The sequence below is a fragment of the Bipolaris victoriae genome (genome assembly GCF_000527765.1).
Source record: "Bipolaris victoriae FI3 unplaced genomic scaffold scaffold_26, whole genome shotgun sequence".
NCBI lineage: Eukaryota > Fungi > Ascomycota > Dothideomycetes > Pleosporales > Pleosporaceae > Bipolaris > Bipolaris victoriae.
The window spans coordinates 177,445-193,745 of NW_014575366.1; the positions used below are offsets into that span (position 1 = coordinate 177,445).

Below are 16,301 nucleotides of genomic sequence, written 5' to 3' on the forward strand. Positions count from 1 at the left end.
CCAAGAAGCCTATAATACTCAGATTGTACTCTCTAGAACCCATCAAAGGATTAGCGGCTGGTAATACTCCCTGTTTGTGACGCCGTTGGCCGATTCCTTAATATCGTCACTTCCAGCATGACGGAAACAAGACCCTTGGAAGAGATGGAGTCAGGCAAGTCTGAAGATGGTAATGAGGTAACGAGAGCATATAACACCACCCTTCCTGACACAAGTTATTGTCCTATCGTAAGCTATGCGGAAGTGAATCACTCAGCATACGGATCATGTAGGCATTGCTTGGAAAACGGCAGGCTTGATGGACGCCTACAAGTCGCGGAGAGCTGAGAATCAAATATTGATGGATCGTTGAAAACTGGAATCGCGCCATCACGACTCATTCCTGTGGCCGATGACTAGCTGCAGTTGGTCTTGGTACAGATTTGTGCGAGGGTTTGGGTATTTCCTCTCGCAACCCTGTGTTTCATCAGTCTCTTCAGTGTATGGTAAAAGCCCGTGTACTTGACGTACGGGCGTCGATATGGGTAAGTAGGCGGAAACATGTCCTTATAGCAAACAGACATACAGAAATCACCCCAGGAGCGAGAAACGAATACAGTGAGTGACTGCTCATCCCCCAGGATAGACATGTGTTCGAGCTGACGAAGGCTGAAGTGTAGTCGAAATGCAAATCATCCCTGACAAGCCTACCAAGAGCAAGTCCGAGACCCCGCAGCTCAGCGTTCCTATGTGTTGCAATCATTCTGACCGTTCCACGATGACCAACCTCAGACAGAACATCATGATTCACTAACGACAAGCGTATAGACCGTGCAATATGAGAAAGAGCTAGGGAGAATAATCTAGAAGAGTATCGGTTCTCCCAACAACGTGCGCGTTCACCTGGAGGCTTCTTACGACAAGTCGCATGTGCATGCCATATGAAGCCAATCGACCGTCCATTACGCCTCAGCAAGAGTAAAAGGAAACCGCCAAAAGAGCTGTGTCAGTAGACGAGACTCTTCGCATAGGGTCCATCTGCAAGCCCCTTGCGTTGAGTTCGTGACTGTGTGTTGGCTGGCTGAAAAGGCGTAGCAGCTTCGTACTCCAGCACGGACCTAAGTCATCGCATCCCGCCAAACCTTGGAAGGCGGCGATAGCAGCAGTAGCCAACACCCACAACACGGCAAACACTCCACACGCTTGCTGCAACATTGCCAGAAGGTGGTCGGTACATCCAGAGGTGGCAGTGAATCACCTCGGAATTTTTCCCGATCAGTAGCACGCCCGTTGCGGGCAGACCGACCAACGTCACGTGCTGCGCCTGGCGTCGCTGGAAAGTTGAAGAGTTGCGTCTCCGATCTCTTCTCTCTCGCCCTCCCCACATCACCACAAAACAACCCAGCCACCTCACCCACCGCGCATCATCAATCCGCGCTGTCAGCCATCAACCACGCGGTCTTGCTGTCGCATTCATCCTATCAACTTCCTAAATCGCGACCCTGCGCATCACTTACGCGTCGACTCGACATCACACAAACGTGAGCGTGACTCGCACAATGGCGGAGGAGGCGAAATCACCCGTTCCTGTGGACGCCACGAACAATACCGAGGAGGCGACGCGCTCCACGGATGGTGTTGCTCAGCCTGCCGTCGCAGAGGCAAAGCCGACTGATGACGGCGTTGTAGCTACCTCTGGCGTTGCTGAAGGTAAGAGACCTTACTTTGTAAATCGGCGAAGAGGATGCTGACATGATTGTCTACCAGTGCCTGAAAACAAAGACACCCAAGAAGATGTTGCTAGCAAGGATGATGTCACCACTGACGCGCAGGCAGCGCCTGTCGCTGCAAGCGATGATGCAGGTGAGTGGTAGACAGCCCAACCAACTGGAGGCAGCACAGACAGGTCTTACTCTTTACGCTCATGTACTGACATATTCTCATAGATGCCGCACCTGCCTCTGACGCGCCAGCGACCAATGGTACCCCGGCTCCCAAAAAGGCCCGCAAGTCAGGCGCTGGCATTCCCGAACACAAGAAGAAAACACCAGCTAAGAAGGCAAAGAAGGCACCTGAGCTTCGCCTGAATGTGTCGCCGGGAGACATGCACATGGTTGCTATGCGTGGATACCAGCCATGGCCAGTCATTGTATGTGACGAGGAAATGCTCCCCGAGTCACTTCTCAGCAAGCGTCCTGTCAGTGCTAGGCGTATTGACGGCACATACCGAGAAGACTTTCTTGAAGGTGGCAAAAACGCTAAAGATAGGCGGTATCCTATCATGTTTCTGGGTACAAACGAATTGTGAGTAAACAACGATCTACTCTTCTGCATAATAGGTTGCTGACCAAGGTCGGTAGTGCGTGGCAAGTCAACACTGATCTGTTGCCATTCGATCTCGAGGAAGTGAAGAAGGATGTGGAGACTGGCAACCAGGGGAAGAGGAACAAAGCTCTCTGGGAGGCATATCAGATTGCTGCCGAGGGCCACGATCTGGCATATTTCAAAGATATGCTCTCTGCCCACGAATCTGCGATGCAAGAAGACCTTGAACAGAAGGAGCAGAAGGAGCAGCAGAAGAAGGAGAAGGCCGAGAAGGCCTCTAGGCGCAAGAGCACAGCAGCCGCAACATCAGAAACCGCTGATGCGGAAGACACTGGTGATGCTGCTGCTTCAGCTAAGAAGACCAAGACCGCAAAGAAGCGCAAGAATGACGGCGAGAGCGATGGCGAGAGCGGAAAGGTATGTATCACATCCATGAATCGATTTGCAACTACTGACATGGCGACAGTTCGCAAAGACTCTCAAGACCAAGCTCAAGCTGACGACAAAGACACCAAAGGAGCCATCTGCTGCAAAGACGAAGAAGGAGCCCAAGTCGAAGAAGAAAGCCAGCGAGGAGGCTGAGCCTGCAGCACCCGAGGAGCCAGCTATGACTGAAGAAGAGTGGTTACAGAAGCGCGAGAAGCAAGTTCTCTACCTCCGACACCGTCTCCAAAAGGGCTTTTTGTCCCGCGACCAGGCACCCAAAGACGAAGATATGACAAGCATGTCCGAGTATCTGAAGCAGCTTGAAGCTCATGCAGATCTTGAGGCTGAAGTGATTAAGAAGACCAAGGTCCACAAGGTCCTTCGGGCTATTATCAAGCTTGAATCTATTCCAATGGAGGAAGAATTTGCTTTCAAGAAGCGTTCGACTGAACTTCTTACCAAATGGAATAGCGTACTAGCATCCGACACGGAGCCGGCTGGTGCGAACGGTGTCAAGAACGAAGAACGCGAGAAGTCCGAATCTGCAGAAAAGACTGCGGAAAAGAGCAACGAGGAGACGGCAGCGAAAAAGGATGATGCCGCTCCAGAGACTACCTCGAAGCCAACTGATGCGGAAGGCGACGTTGTTATGGCAGAAGCAGACAAAGAAGATAGCAAGGAGGTATCTGCGCCTCAGGTTGAAGCGAAGACCAGCGACGAGGCTACTGACAAAACCCCTGCTGAAAACAAGGTCGACGGGGTTGCCGGGACTACAGACGCTGTCACTGCCTAAATCATCCTCAGTCTGCGTGGTCAACTAGGGGAATGTAGATGTTCCTTCTTCTATTTCTGCTACTATCAGCCCTCTTCGCAGGACTGCACCCTATGCTTCAGAGCGATTGCGGCTTTGTTGGCTTTGTTGAGCGAGTCTAGAACGCCCGCATATTGAGGATTCTCTCTGGCGTACACTAGCTTTCACGGGGTTTGAATGACCCTGCCATTTCTAATATTTATGCCTAAAGTGCTGAGCGGGCATTGCTGTTTATGCTCGATGAGAGATATACGAGCTAATTTCTGCTGCCCATATTTACCTTCTTGGGCGGCTCCTTGCCGAATGATAGCTAGTGGAGTACAAACATGTCTTTGCAAATTGAACAATAAATACCAATACTTTCCAGCCCTAGTTTGCAAGTTCCTCCGTATGCTTATTCGGGTACGCGGCCGGCTATGCTGTCCCCGCTGTTCCTCTCTGCTATGCGTTTGCGTAGTTGCTAGATTTGGCGCGTCGCGTCAATGCCCCACCATCATTATGACGTCCCTATGCGTTGAGCTCCATAACAAAACCATGCGGAAAGCGTACAACATCGTTCCTACAATCAAATCTTCACAGCTGTTCTTGTGGTCCTCCTGCTCGATATTCAAATTTAATAGTTATTCAAAAGTATACCAAAATGGCCGGCGCATCAAGGAAAGACCTTCTTAAGAAGGTGTACAATATGGTACCGCCTATGCTCGAGAGCTTCCACAAGGGCATGGAGACCGCTCTGGGTTCTAGAATGCATGTCTAATTCATTTTTACAGGTCAATTGGGTCGTGTGGCAGTCATTGGTGGCAGTGAAGATTACACTGGCGCACCCTACTTCTCCGCCATGGCCTCTGCAAAACTAGGCTGTGATATGGTGCTATCTCCCAGAAACCATCATGCAAGGAGATCTGCTGACACTACTTCAGTCTCACGTCATATGCGAGCCGGGAGCAGGCGCCGTCATCAAGACCTACTCCCCTAACCTTATGGTACACCCGTACATGCGACAGTCCAAGAACCTTGCGCAATCCGAGAGCGCCGAGAGTGTAAGCGCAGAAGTTGTTGGAATGCTATCGCGGCTCCACGTTGTCGTAATTGGTCCTGGCCTCGGTCGCGACAAACTCATGCAAGACACATGCGCAAAGGTGATTGAAGAGGCTAGGAAGCAGGGCATCCCTTTTGTACTGGATGCAGATGGTCTGTACCTTGCACAGACGAGGCCTGAACTCGTTGAAGGCTGCAAGGAGTGCATCCTCACGCCCAACGTTGTGGAATTTGGAAGATTGGCCAAGGCAAAGGGCGTCAACGTTGATGAGGGCGATCCTTCAGAACTTTGCTCCAAGCTATCAAAGGCTTTTGGTGGTGTTACGATCATCCAGAAGGGTGCCAAGGACTACATTTCCAATGGTTCACATACCCTGGTCTCTGAGGGCGAGGGTGGCTTGAAGCGCTCGGGCGGTCAGGGCGATACTCTGACGGGTAGTTTGGCGACTCTACTAGCCTACAGGAAGGCATACCACGACAAGCTGTGGGACATCGGGACTGAGATGTCAAGGAGCGAGACGTTGGCTCTTGCAGCATATGGAGGCTCTTGTATTACGAGAGAATGCTCCAAGTTGGCCTTCAAGGAGAAGGGCAGATCGCTGCAGGCCAGTGATCTGACAGAGCATGTTCACACTGCGTTCCTCAACGTCATTGGAGAGAGGGAGGAGACGCCAATGCTGTAGATGATGCCCATGAGTTCAGTACAGGAGGTCGAACCTACTCAGTCAAGTAAGACTGGGTGATTGTAAGATAAACACATAATAGCGATGATTCTTCGTATACATTCTGAAGTGATAGCTTAAAGTACATATTCTGAAATGAGTATTTAGAAGATGAGAGGAAGAATTGCAGTATGTTTGGAAAGTGAGCCAACGTAGGTGAATATTCTGGTGTTCATGATAAATCCTCTTGAGTTGTACACTTGATCTATACCAACATTGCAATCAAAGGAAAGAAAAAAAAGGGCCTCCTTCTGCCTATCATCACGGGCCAGCCTTGATTCATAGAACAAAATGTCTAAGCGAGAGATCCTCCAAGCACCCAGACTTCACCGTTGGCGACCTTGTCGGCGATACTCTTGATTTCGACGTTGGCGGGTTGGATCTGCAAGATTCGATTAGCTCAGAATCTGGTAGTGCTTGGCAAAAGGAAAAAAAAGCATTGGAAAGAAAATCTTCGGCAACACCACGAAGAAAAAGTAGTACAAATGTCTCCTCGATGTCGCCAAAAGAGAAACAACTCAAGAGAAACAACTCAAGAGAAAAAAAAGAACCTGGGGTATCTGACTGAAGCCAGACGAATGCTGATGAGAGTGGGACTCGAACCCACGCCACTTTCGTGACCAGGAATATGATGTTAAGAAGACCTTAACCTGGCGCCATAACCAACTCGGCCATCTCACCAATTATTTTGGTTGTTTTGATGGAAATTTTGGAAATTGCATTGAATATGTTCGTGGGCAGTTGGGCCGAGAGGCGAATGGCCGCCCTGCGGTCCGGTGGGGCAACTCGGAATGCAATGCAGACTACTGTACTGACGGGCATGCTTACCTTCTTTTGGCCGTCCTTGGACTCCCACCAGATCTCGTTGCCGGCAAGTGTCTTGATCTTCTTGCCCTCTTCCCACGGACTTTCCGGTACAATGTGTCGCTGGACGAAGCGCTCGAGGTTGCTCTTTGCGCGGTCTTCTCCGCTAGCGCCCTGGTAGGCTTCGGCGCCCAGTTTGTTGTAGTCGTCTGGGTCTTCCCATGGTTTCCTCTTCAAGTCGCGCATGACGCTGTTGTGGGGAGCGAGTACAGTGGCGTTCTGCGCTGCGTTGTCTAACCGTCCGGCTACAGCGTCGATGTTCCTTGTCAGGCCGCTGAAGATGGCAATCTCCTGTGTGTTTCCGATGACATCGGATATGATGACGCCAGTTGAGACCTGCCCCTCTGGTTTGCCCATGATGTAGTCGCGAAGCGGTGATTGCTCGGTCAGGATGTGGAGCGAGTTGACGATGCTGTCGAACGGGCGAGACTCCGCAGAGCAAGCGAATATTAGAGAGATGGTAGCAAGAGGGTACGTGAAGAGAGATCCGGATTTCATGGTGGCTTAAGCGGGGTGCATTAGGGTGTTGCTGGAGGGTTGTTTGTGAGCGCGGCGGTTGGCGTGGGCAGCACACACGTCATGCCGCGGTGAAGCCAAGACCTCGTGCTCACGCGAATGATCGTCGGTAGTCTTTTTGAGCTCGGGGACTGATTCCTCTTCTTCTTTCACTCATGTCTCGGCCAACGTGAAATTCCGCGCCTTTGAGCGCGTCGCTGTTCGACCCAACTCTCTGGGAAGATAATAAAAAGTTATGGCGCTGCAAATTCCAACGGTCACGGTCGTAAGTTGAATCAATGTTTTCGAACCCCTAGACAGGTACTAAGAACGGTAGGATGATCTCCTCGCTTTCCACGCGCAGCATTTCCCCCACGCGTCAACGCCAGAACATATTCTCTACGGTGTACATCACGAGGCAGAGACGGCTGAAGAATATTATGACGAAGAGGACGATGGGCTCGGCTACTATCCTGACGGCACCAAGCGGACCTTGACTGACGAGCAAATTGCCATGTTCCGACACTCGGAAATCCAAGCCATCCTTCGCAAACGGCGATTACAGAAAGAAAACGGCGAATCTTCTGACTGTAAATCTACTTCCGAAAAGCCGTCTCCCGATGTTGCGAGCCCAGCGCAAGAGAGTTCTTCGCATGTGGTAGACGATTCGCAGCAGGCTCAGTCAAAGGAGCCAGGGCAAGCAAACAAGCAACAATGGGCTACAACCAGTGCGAAGAGCAAAGCCAAGGCTAAGAGGAAGAGAGACAGATATGCGAAAAGGAGAAAAGAAGTTAGGCTGCAAAAGGGCCTGCCGAGACGAAGGAGTGGTCGCAATGGTCCAGGCAGTGATTACAGTGACGACGAGAGTGATGAGTGGGACCCATGGCACCAGGCGAATGGGCCGGATGCGCAAAAGGACGACACCCTGGATCTAGACTATTGAACCAGACAACTCTTGCAGTTATGGTTGCTTGTCTTGGCCCACCCTCCATCGCGGCTGTCCGCTTTCAATAGCATTGCTTCAATGCTCTTGCGCAAACAAGTTTGTAGTCCACACACTGAAGTCCATATGTGAGTACTCCCTTTTCCTTTACCACATGTGCAATGATGAAACTTCGTTATCGTCATCCTTAGGCGGAGATGGTGCCGGGCTTGAGACGAGAGTGAAGGACTGCAAGCAGTCCTTCACTCTCGACTCGTCTGGCGCCGTCAATGGCGAGTTTACAATCTTCTCTCTGAGCACTTCCTCATCGCCTTCACTGCTGAGTATGTCATGCGCAATAATGTACTGACATGAAGATTAGGTGCTCGCTCCCCTCCGGTAATATTGATGCGAGTTGCGGGTGTAGGTGAAGTTATGGCTGCAGTGAAGGCGTAGGCTTCTGTTATGATAGTTCTAACTAGCATAGACGTTGTGACTGCCTTCTATTACCTTGCCGTTCCAATGAGATGTGATCAAGTAGTTATTAATTAATGCCCTATGGCCAAAAGATACGCTCTCTCCTTCACACTCACTATCACTGTGTTTGCTCCCCGCTCACCGTACTGTGTTGGCGTGATAACATTTCCTATGAGGGTCTTGTCCTGCTTTCACTCACCGCGAACAGTCTCACTTAACTCTTCCACTTTCTACCCTCTGCTTATATCTTGAACACAACCCTGCTCGTCAACCAGTCACTCTCGACATCATCATGGCGCCCCAAAAGCCTGCTACCAACGACAAGGCTCAGAAAGCGAAGAAGACTTCCACTGATAAGCAGAGCAAAGACGAGGTTGTGAAGAGGCCTGCACGCGGATACCACACCTTCAGGAATGGCATGCTCAACGTTACACCCAAGGGCGGAGAGAAGGACATGTAAGTACACCATGACTGGACTTTGCAGGAGACAACTAATATCCATCAGTGTTGAAGCCAACCGGAAATCGCCTCTACTTCGTCTCCCGGCTGAGGTAAGCAACTACTCGCCATCCAGATATGCAACGGATACTGACTATACAGGTCCGCAATATGATATGGGAGTTTGCGCTCGGCGGAAGAGCGTATGAGGCAAAACGCGACGGTTATCGCATGCATTCGCAGGGGGATCCTAGCAGAGTCGCTCTCTTACGAGTATGCCGTCAAATCTACGCAGAAGCAGTTAATATCCCGATGCAACAAAGTGTGTTCTCCATTCCGTTGCACTATCCAATGAGGGAATGTTTCTCCCGCTTCAAGACTGGTCAGCGTCGCCAGATTACTTCCCTCCGATTCGAGGTTTCTTTACAAGAGAGTCAAGAATCCCTATCGAAAGACATCCCCCGGCTTTTTTCCATACTGAAATTGCCAAAGTACCTCCCTGGTTTGAAGAAAGTGGTCTTCTGCATCATTATCAAGCCGAAAGTCGACACAATTATCAAGCAAACCATGGAAGATAAACTGCGCTGCGAAATAGAGGCTGTCTCTTCTGACATGAACTTAGAAATTGGAATTGAGCAGAAAGTAGTTGAATAGTACTGTCAACACCTCGGCGATTGGTGAGTATCAAACATGATCATCAACACAGATGAAAACTGATATAGATATCTGACTAGGGTCGGTGTCTCCTACGCTTACGAAATCGAACGGCATCTCGTAAGATCAGCCTCATGACGCGGTTGCGATGAATGATACCATGAATCTGGTGGTTGGGAACTGGAGCGACATGTATCCATGATCATCCAAGGTGCTGGCTTTTTCAAAGCCATCCAACCGAATTCGATTATGCATTGGTGAATCGGATCTCCTAGCTTCGGCAGGAAATTGCAATAGGGCAGATGTAGTGCTTTCTGTCATTTCTGCGAATCAAAATTACAATTTCCCGATCGTCTCTTTTTCTCTTTACTCATCGTGCAACCTAGATCCTGCTCCTGAAAACCTTGAATCTTCTAACCAGAGTGTGCTTGGCGAAGCTTCAGTATGAGACAACAAAGTTCCTTGAGGATAGTCGGCTAGTTGTTCAAAGATGGGGCAGGCGAGTCATTTCATCTCGGCGGTCATAAACGACGAGAGGAGAAGAATTGTGCCAAAGCCATGATCATGGAACGAAGTTGGGTAGGTTTATTTTGGAATCAAAGTTTATATGTTCAGTCGAGCCTAATTAGAGAAGCCGGTCGCACGGCATATATACCTGAAATCAAGCTCCTCCAATCCGTGTCTGTCCACTCCTTTCACAGTCGAGTACTCACTATCCACTATACCAAGTCATGAATATCTACTTCTGAACATAGCTCGTGATGGACTTTGCAGGAATCTGCCTGCGCATGAACGTGACAAAAATATCCTGAAGCTTTTCCTTTTCTTCGTCTGTTGCGCCTAAGTCGGCTTCCTGCCCAAAGTGATTGTCCCAGACAACTTGTATGTTGATGTTAGATACTCCTCTCAGCCTCTTGAATGGCCAAATGGCGATAGAATATGCGGCGTATAAAGACAGATCCTGTGGATCAGCTTGTAGTTCGTCGATCAGCGAGGAAAGGCTTTGCTCAAAGTGTTGGACTTCGAGTAGGCAATCAAAGATGTCAAGACCGACATCGAATTTTGTGATGGATGGTAGTGCGCGCGGCAATAAGAGCATGCCTTCCAAGATTTCTTCGAGGACCGCTAGACGGACATCGGATAGATTGCGTGTTCCATCCTTGTCGATACGTCGGAGATAATCAGAGTAATCTGAGACTTGAGGAAGTTCCAACGACTCCAAATCTCCATTCGTTATGGGAAACTCTGCTTTGTGGATAAGACTTGATACCCGTAGTTTTCGCAAGTAGACATGCTTGATGCGCTTTCGAATACGGGTTGAAATTTGTTTGCGGAAGACAGCGAGGAGAGAGTGATGCGGCTCCTTGTCGCTGATGAACACCCACCGAAATAATGGTGAGGTAAGATACCCCACTGCTTCCTTGTGGACATCTGCTGGATACCACCGCGCTAGTGTTGCCAGAAGGTCTAGAGCTGGTGACTTGAGCGACTGTTTGTTGTCATGCGCAAGTTCGACCTCGATTTCCGTGATGCCGCCTTTGTCGCCGTTGCCGCTTACTGTCCATTTGAAGACCATGTGCTTGATTTCCAAAGGCATCCGCCGAGCAAAGTTATCCTCGAATGTACCATCCTTCGTTGCCATCTTGAACAATGGGTTAGTAGTGGGGACCGAGGAGAGACACCTTATTCGGTTGACTTCTTCGGTTGTGGTGTCAGAAGTTAGAAGTGTTGACAGCGATATCGGTCAAGAGCAAAGTATTTGATCCCGCACATCTCTATAGGAATGATAAAGTAAAAGGAAGTAGTTGTGGTCAAAGTGTGATACGTTCACATTAAATGACCTTTACCATGAATCTGTCATAGGCGAGAGATAGTCTGGAGCATTGTTGAAGTATGGGCGGGTTTTCTCAGACTGGTCGCGTGCCATCTGAAAGTCGCATCGGTTTACCCGTCGCAGTAAATCCGGTTTAATCATAGTTGATAGCCGACGCATGATACGAGTGAATCGAAAGAAGTATGATATTCAATGCAAAAGCCAGTTGCTGCAAAACTAGGTGTGTAGTGAGAAACGTCAATGCATATAGGTGAGAGAAGGTGCCAATCACGTGCGAACCATGACGTACCCCACCCCCACGTTTTCCAAAGTGGGGGAAAGAGTCCTTCCTGCACTTGCAACATCTCGGCCGCGCAGCGAACATCGGCAAGACTGCCGGGTGTCTTCTTCCTCCACCGGAATCTAGAAGCTGTGGGCTAGGCCTCCCATGCAACGCGCCAATGAGTCACTTGTATAGATGGGGACTATTGCGACTACTACGCTTAAACCCGCGACGGGTTTAACGTCCCCACTAACGATGCAGGCAATCACCTGTCTTTTGTAGACTGCAACTCTTCCTCTTTCTCTTTTTCTTTTTTCTTATCTATCTTCTCTTGATTCACCATTTCGTGGCTGTTGGAACTGCATATTCCATCATCCACGAGTGAGTTGACTCAGGGCTTTCTACTCCGGCACCATCCGTCGTACATCGCCACCATGGCTCCCATTTTCGTATCACGAATTGCAAGCTTCCTCGGTGTCGAATCACTCAATGCAACGGGAAGGGATGCTTACATTATCATTATACTGCGCTCCTTGCGCATGTTTGCTGCTGGCATTCCTAGTCTTGTCCTAGCCTTATTCTTCGCCTCCCTCAATTTTCAGGATTCGAGAATCGGGGCTTTCATGACCTTGACGTTACTCGGAGATGTTATGCTCTCTTTGCTACTTACCTTGGTAGCGGATAAAATAGGAAGAAGAAGAATCTTGTTTATGGGCAGCGTGATGATGGCTTGCTCAGGTGTCACGTTCGCTCTTTCTGAGAACTTCTGGATCCTCTTGATTGCGGCAGTCTTTGGCATCATCTCCGTTACGGGAGCCGACTGTGGGCCTTTTAGGGCAGTCGAGGAGAGTATACTGAGTGGATTGACGGACGAGAAGACAAGAAGTGACGTTTTGTCGTGGTACGTGACGGCAACCACAATGGCTGGTGCTATAGGAGCCGAGGTTGCAGGGCGAATGGTGAACGCTTTTGAGAAGAGCAGCGGTAACGCTACCAAAGCATACCATGCTTTGTTCTGGGGATACGCAGCCTTTGGCGCACTCGGCAGTATACTGTGTCTAGGATTGAGCAGCAGATGCGAAGCTGCCGGCGAGAAACTTGCCGAGATGAAAGAGCGAAGGAGAGCCAGTGGTGATGGAGAAGAAGGAGAAATGCTCCTGGAACCAATGACGCCAAGTACAACAGATGGATTCGAGCAGAACGGCGAACCTTCGAGGAGACAGGAAAATCTCAGAGTTACACAATCGCCTAAGAAGAAGAGCTATTTCAGTCAAATCTCCAAAACGACACGATCAATCCTGTACAAGCTCTGGATCCTCCTTGCTGTCGACAGTTTGTCGGATGGAATGACACCCTATTCGCTCATGAACTACTACGTCGACCGCAAATTTAGCGTCTCCAAAGCTACACTCGGAGACATCACATCGGCCTCGCAATTCCTTTGCGCAGTCGGCGCTGTTTTCGCTGGACCACTGGCTAAACGCATCGGACTCATCAACACCATGGTCTTTACTCATCTCCCTTCGTCGTTATCCATTGTTTTCATCCCTGTGCCCTCAAAGCCTGCATGGACAATCGGGCTGATGCTTTTCCGCGCCGCTCTCAACAGTATGGATCAGGCACCACGTACAGCTTTCATTGCTGCAGTTGTCAAGCCCGAGGAGCGCACTGGTGCCATGGGTATCACAAGTATGGTGCGTACCTTGGCTATGAGCGTGGGTCCGTCAATTACTGGTCTCCTCGCTGGCAGCGATAACTTCTGGGTAGCTTTCTTGGCATCGGGTACGTGTAGAATAATCTACGACATTGGGCTATGGATCTTGTTCGTCAATGTCAAAGTTGAGCAGGGTGCTGGGAAGGAGGATGAGGCAGACAGTGTGCAAGATGAAGCTTGGGATGGCTTGCTCAGTGACACGGAGAGTGATGTTAGCAGCGAGGGAAGAAAGAGCAAAGATATTGAGAGCGAAAGTAGTGTTTAGATTGTAGAGCCAATACAATCGTGGACAGACTTATTCCAAAGATATCGAACAGTAAAAACCCTCTATAAAACTAGCACTGCACCTTCTCAGCCCGCAACAAGGTCTCGTTACGATCGTCGGTCTGCAACTGCACCTTCACAGCCTTTGCCTGTTTCCTTTTCGCGCTCAAGCTTTCCTTATCACTAAACCTCTCTTTTGTCTGGTGATCCAAACCATGGAACAGTGACACCAGCGCACTCGTCTTCCAAGCCTGTGTGTCAGACGTATGGGTCAGGCTCATGGAAGTTATCAAGAAGACGAGCGTCGCGAGAACAGCAGTAATGGGCAGTACCGCAAAACCCCACCGAACATGCACATACGACTCGACTGTCATGGACTTCCCGGCTGTAGGTACAGCACCCATGAAACTGCGGAATGCCGTAGTCATGGATATAGCCAGATCGCTCATGAGCATATCGAGTCCATTAGTGTACTCGTAGTAGTTCCAGTAAAACGCAGTCAAGATATCCGTGTCGAAGAACGTCTCTCCCGAAGCGATACCGACCGTGAGATTAACGACAACAGCACGATCAGGGTCAGTGATGCTGCGGGTGAAGTCGCTGGTGGTCCGGGTCGCAGAGCCGTTTGTGAAGATTGCGCCGAACCAGCCGCGGATACTCAGGAGGGCACCCATGCCAACGAGATACGCAGAGTCCTTGGAGTCACCTTGAATGTAAACGCCGTAGTCGGCGTCTGGGTCTGGCGAGCTCATGTCGAGGACCGTGTGATTCATCACCGAGTGCGTGATGTTTTCTTGATGCGTACCGTTTACTACTGACGCTGATATCGTGTTGACGCAAGCTTGTAGTGTGCACTGTGTAGCCCAGGGGTTGAGAACTCGGGGGGTGTCCTGGTGCTCTGTGCCCATGAAAATGAGCTTGATGAAGGTGGAGTGAGGCATGTCGCCATATGCGGATGGGATGAACGAAGTCATACTGAACACATCGGAGCTGGTGTTGAGCAGCGCTCCTTGAGGTACTTGCCAGCCGCATGAAGATACGTTGGCTGAGTCAGTTATCTCTGGTGGACAGTATCGCGTCATGAGGGGTGTGATATCGGTACATTCGTGGCAAACAGCAAGTGACTCGAAGGGCTTCCATGCGCAGTTACCACTTGAGCATTGAAACTTTAGAGACGCTGCAGGTCGATTGTTCTCTGCAAACAGGCCGTTGTAGACTGCGGCTTTTAGGGGAAGTATTGGTACAAAACCAGCTGTGAAATGTTAGTAGACTGGCTGATGGTGTTTTCTGGAGATACTCACTACTGCTGTTACCCGTCAGCGCACCGGTGTAGTTGACGGCTCTAGGGATGATAGCACCGACGTCGCTTTCGACGGTTCGCATCTTATACGTTGCTATCTGCTGTGCGAAGGGCCCAAGGGCCAGCCCAACGATAGCGACGATGGCACCGAAAGACCCAAGCAATCTGAGTAACAAAAGTGTCAGTCATAAGAAGCTAATGGTTGAAGCAGATCAACTTACCCTCCTCTACCCGTCACGAGTAACTTAAGCGATCCCCAGGAACCACGACTGGCTTCGTCAAAAACCTCAATGTCGGATAGCGGAGTCGGCTTTTGCTTGAAGCGGATCCATTTTGCTTGTGATATTCCACTCGAAAGGCAAACGGACATGGTAGCGTTGGCACATGTAGCCATCAAAGCGATGAGCGCGTTCAGAGTAATGTCGTGAGGCCAGTCCGGTAAAGCACGCCCGTTGTACTTGAAAACGACCCCGATAATGGCAGCAACAGCTCCGAGAGCGACGAAGATAGCCATCATCTCAAATGCCCAGGTACGAGCATGAGAAGACTTGGGTTTGCCCCCAGACCTCTGGCTGGATGTTTCCGAGGTGACGGCGGTGACATCTGTAGAGGTACTCCAGTGCGCTACATGTTTAGTATTTCGTGTTCCTACGGTTGATACTGGGCTGGCATGATCGTATTCAAAGTTGCGATCGTCTTGCCCATACCGTTGTTGAGTTGGTGAGGGTGAATCGCAGCCCTCATTTACTGGCTCAATATCAACGTTAGGCTGATTCTTATGCAGGTGTTGGTACGCCATTGGGAATTTGAGGTGGAGAAGATTCGTCTCTACGCATAGGCTCAAATGAAGAACTCAGAAGGGGAAATGGCTTAACATCGATATTGATATGAGAGCTAGATTTCTGCCTTCTGTTCAGCTGTCTTCCAGGCCTTGGCTTCCAAGCACGATAAGCTACAGCAACCTACTCTAAGGTGTGGTAAGCTCATGCCGCGGACCTTAGATTAGGTTATGCCCGTCCCGCATTGCATTAGGGCAGATGGGGGCTGAAAATATATCAAGTCTAATTCGTCGCCTACTCTACAGGAATTGCCTACCGCACGGAGAAACCTGAAAATGTGTCTTAGCTGCCTAATAGAATCGCAAATCGTATGGATACACGCGGTGGCACTGCATAATATACAGGGTGCAAGGCTGAACAGGCGCATCGGCAGAGTTACTGAGAAGTGAGCTGATGCAGAAGCTCAGCAGGCTACTTGAAGTCTTGGTATATGCATGGAGCAACATGTCTGAGTGTTACTGGGCGCCACAATGTTAGCAAGATGTATTCAATACATTTGGACAGAGGGAATTATTCAGCCCCGCACTTTCGGCCCCCGTTACCGGCGATTACAGCTTGAATTGGCTACGTAGTTTTTCTGCGTTAGATAAGCTGGTGGAAGCGATAGATAGCGACGTGCGTGAGCTGAGGTTGGTGGGGCATACCTATTGGTCTAGAACTTTTGGTGGCGTGGGGCTGTACTGTGGCATGAGGCTGAAGACGTGAGTATGGGGCCATTAAGCGACGAAGACTGGTTCTAGACCCTTACTGACATATTAAATATTCACATGATTTTGTAATAGGCGATGGATTAGACGGTTTATATGCCTTAAGATTTTGATCGCGGCTGTGATAGGTCCCATCTCACCAGGAAATCGAGAATAGTAAAGACCTTTTTGGTTGAAGCTAAGAGCGGAACGGCCCATACACCATCTGCTCTAGAATTATTCCGGTAATC

General features: G+C 49.8%; 9 protein-coding genes across 9 annotated transcripts; 5 read left to right on the top strand and 4 right to left on the bottom strand.

Moving 5' to 3' along the window:
* Positions 1–1,538: 1,538 nt before the first annotated feature.
* COCVIDRAFT_94412 (hypothetical protein) lies at positions 1,539–3,523 on the top strand (the record flags this gene model as incomplete). The annotated part of the gene is made up of 5 exons (XM_014702969.1): positions 1,539–1,689; positions 1,747–1,842; positions 1,926–2,283; positions 2,340–2,721; positions 2,771–3,523. 5 exons carry the CDS (start codon positions 1,539–1,541, stop codon positions 3,521–3,523), a joined length of 1,740 nt encoding a protein of 579 aa, XP_014558455.1.
* A 658-nt stretch (positions 3,524–4,181) lies between these two features.
* COCVIDRAFT_36220 (hypothetical protein) lies at positions 4,182–5,262 on the top strand (the record flags this gene model as incomplete). The annotated part of the gene is made up of 3 exons (XM_014702970.1): positions 4,182–4,260; positions 4,312–4,409; positions 4,462–5,262. The coding sequence occupies 3 exons, from the start codon at positions 4,182–4,184 to the stop codon at positions 5,260–5,262; spliced, it is 978 nt and encodes a 325-aa protein (XP_014558456.1).
* Positions 5,263–5,596: 334 nt separating this feature from the next.
* COCVIDRAFT_94312 (hypothetical protein) lies at positions 5,597–6,663 on the bottom strand (the record flags this gene model as incomplete). The annotated part of the gene is made up of 2 exons (XM_014702971.1): positions 5,597–5,683; positions 6,130–6,663. 2 exons carry the CDS (start codon positions 6,661–6,663, stop codon positions 5,597–5,599), a joined length of 621 nt encoding a protein of 206 aa, XP_014558457.1.
* Positions 6,664–6,916: 253 nt separating this feature from the next.
* On the top strand, positions 6,917–7,603 carry COCVIDRAFT_94441 (hypothetical protein; the record flags this gene model as incomplete). The annotated part of the gene is made up of 2 exons (XM_014702972.1): positions 6,917–6,946; positions 6,998–7,603. 2 exons carry the CDS (start codon positions 6,917–6,919, stop codon positions 7,601–7,603), a joined length of 636 nt encoding a protein of 211 aa, XP_014558458.1.
* Positions 7,604–7,881: 278 nt separating this feature from the next.
* COCVIDRAFT_94548 (hypothetical protein) lies at positions 7,882–8,067 on the bottom strand (the record flags this gene model as incomplete). Its single annotated transcript, XM_014702973.1, has 1 exon — positions 7,882–8,067. The coding sequence occupies one exon, from the start codon at positions 8,065–8,067 to the stop codon at positions 7,882–7,884; it is 186 nt and encodes a 61-aa protein (XP_014558459.1).
* A 284-nt stretch (positions 8,068–8,351) lies between these two features.
* On the top strand, positions 8,352–9,151 carry COCVIDRAFT_36223 (hypothetical protein; the record flags this gene model as incomplete). Its single annotated transcript, XM_014702974.1, has 4 exons — positions 8,352–8,515; positions 8,565–8,610; positions 8,660–8,930; positions 9,120–9,151. The coding sequence occupies 4 exons, from the start codon at positions 8,352–8,354 to the stop codon at positions 9,149–9,151; spliced, it is 513 nt and encodes a 170-aa protein (XP_014558460.1).
* Positions 9,152–9,890: 739 nt separating this feature from the next.
* Positions 9,891–10,793, bottom strand: COCVIDRAFT_25112 (hypothetical protein; the record flags this gene model as incomplete). Its single annotated transcript, XM_014702913.1, has 1 exon — positions 9,891–10,793. One exon carries the CDS (start codon positions 10,791–10,793, stop codon positions 9,891–9,893), a length of 903 nt encoding a protein of 300 aa, XP_014558399.1.
* Positions 10,794–11,681: 888 nt separating this feature from the next.
* COCVIDRAFT_36225 (hypothetical protein) lies at positions 11,682–13,226 on the top strand (the record flags this gene model as incomplete). The annotated part of the gene is made up of 1 exon (XM_014702975.1): positions 11,682–13,226. One exon carries the CDS (start codon positions 11,682–11,684, stop codon positions 13,224–13,226), a length of 1,545 nt encoding a protein of 514 aa, XP_014558461.1.
* A 70-nt stretch (positions 13,227–13,296) lies between these two features.
* On the bottom strand, positions 13,297–15,324 carry COCVIDRAFT_14489 (hypothetical protein; the record flags this gene model as incomplete). The annotated part of the gene is made up of 3 exons (XM_014702888.1): positions 13,297–14,477; positions 14,527–14,690; positions 14,747–15,324. The coding sequence occupies 3 exons, from the start codon at positions 15,322–15,324 to the stop codon at positions 13,297–13,299; spliced, it is 1,923 nt and encodes a 640-aa protein (XP_014558374.1).
* Between the last annotated feature and the right edge of the window lie 977 nt (positions 15,325–16,301).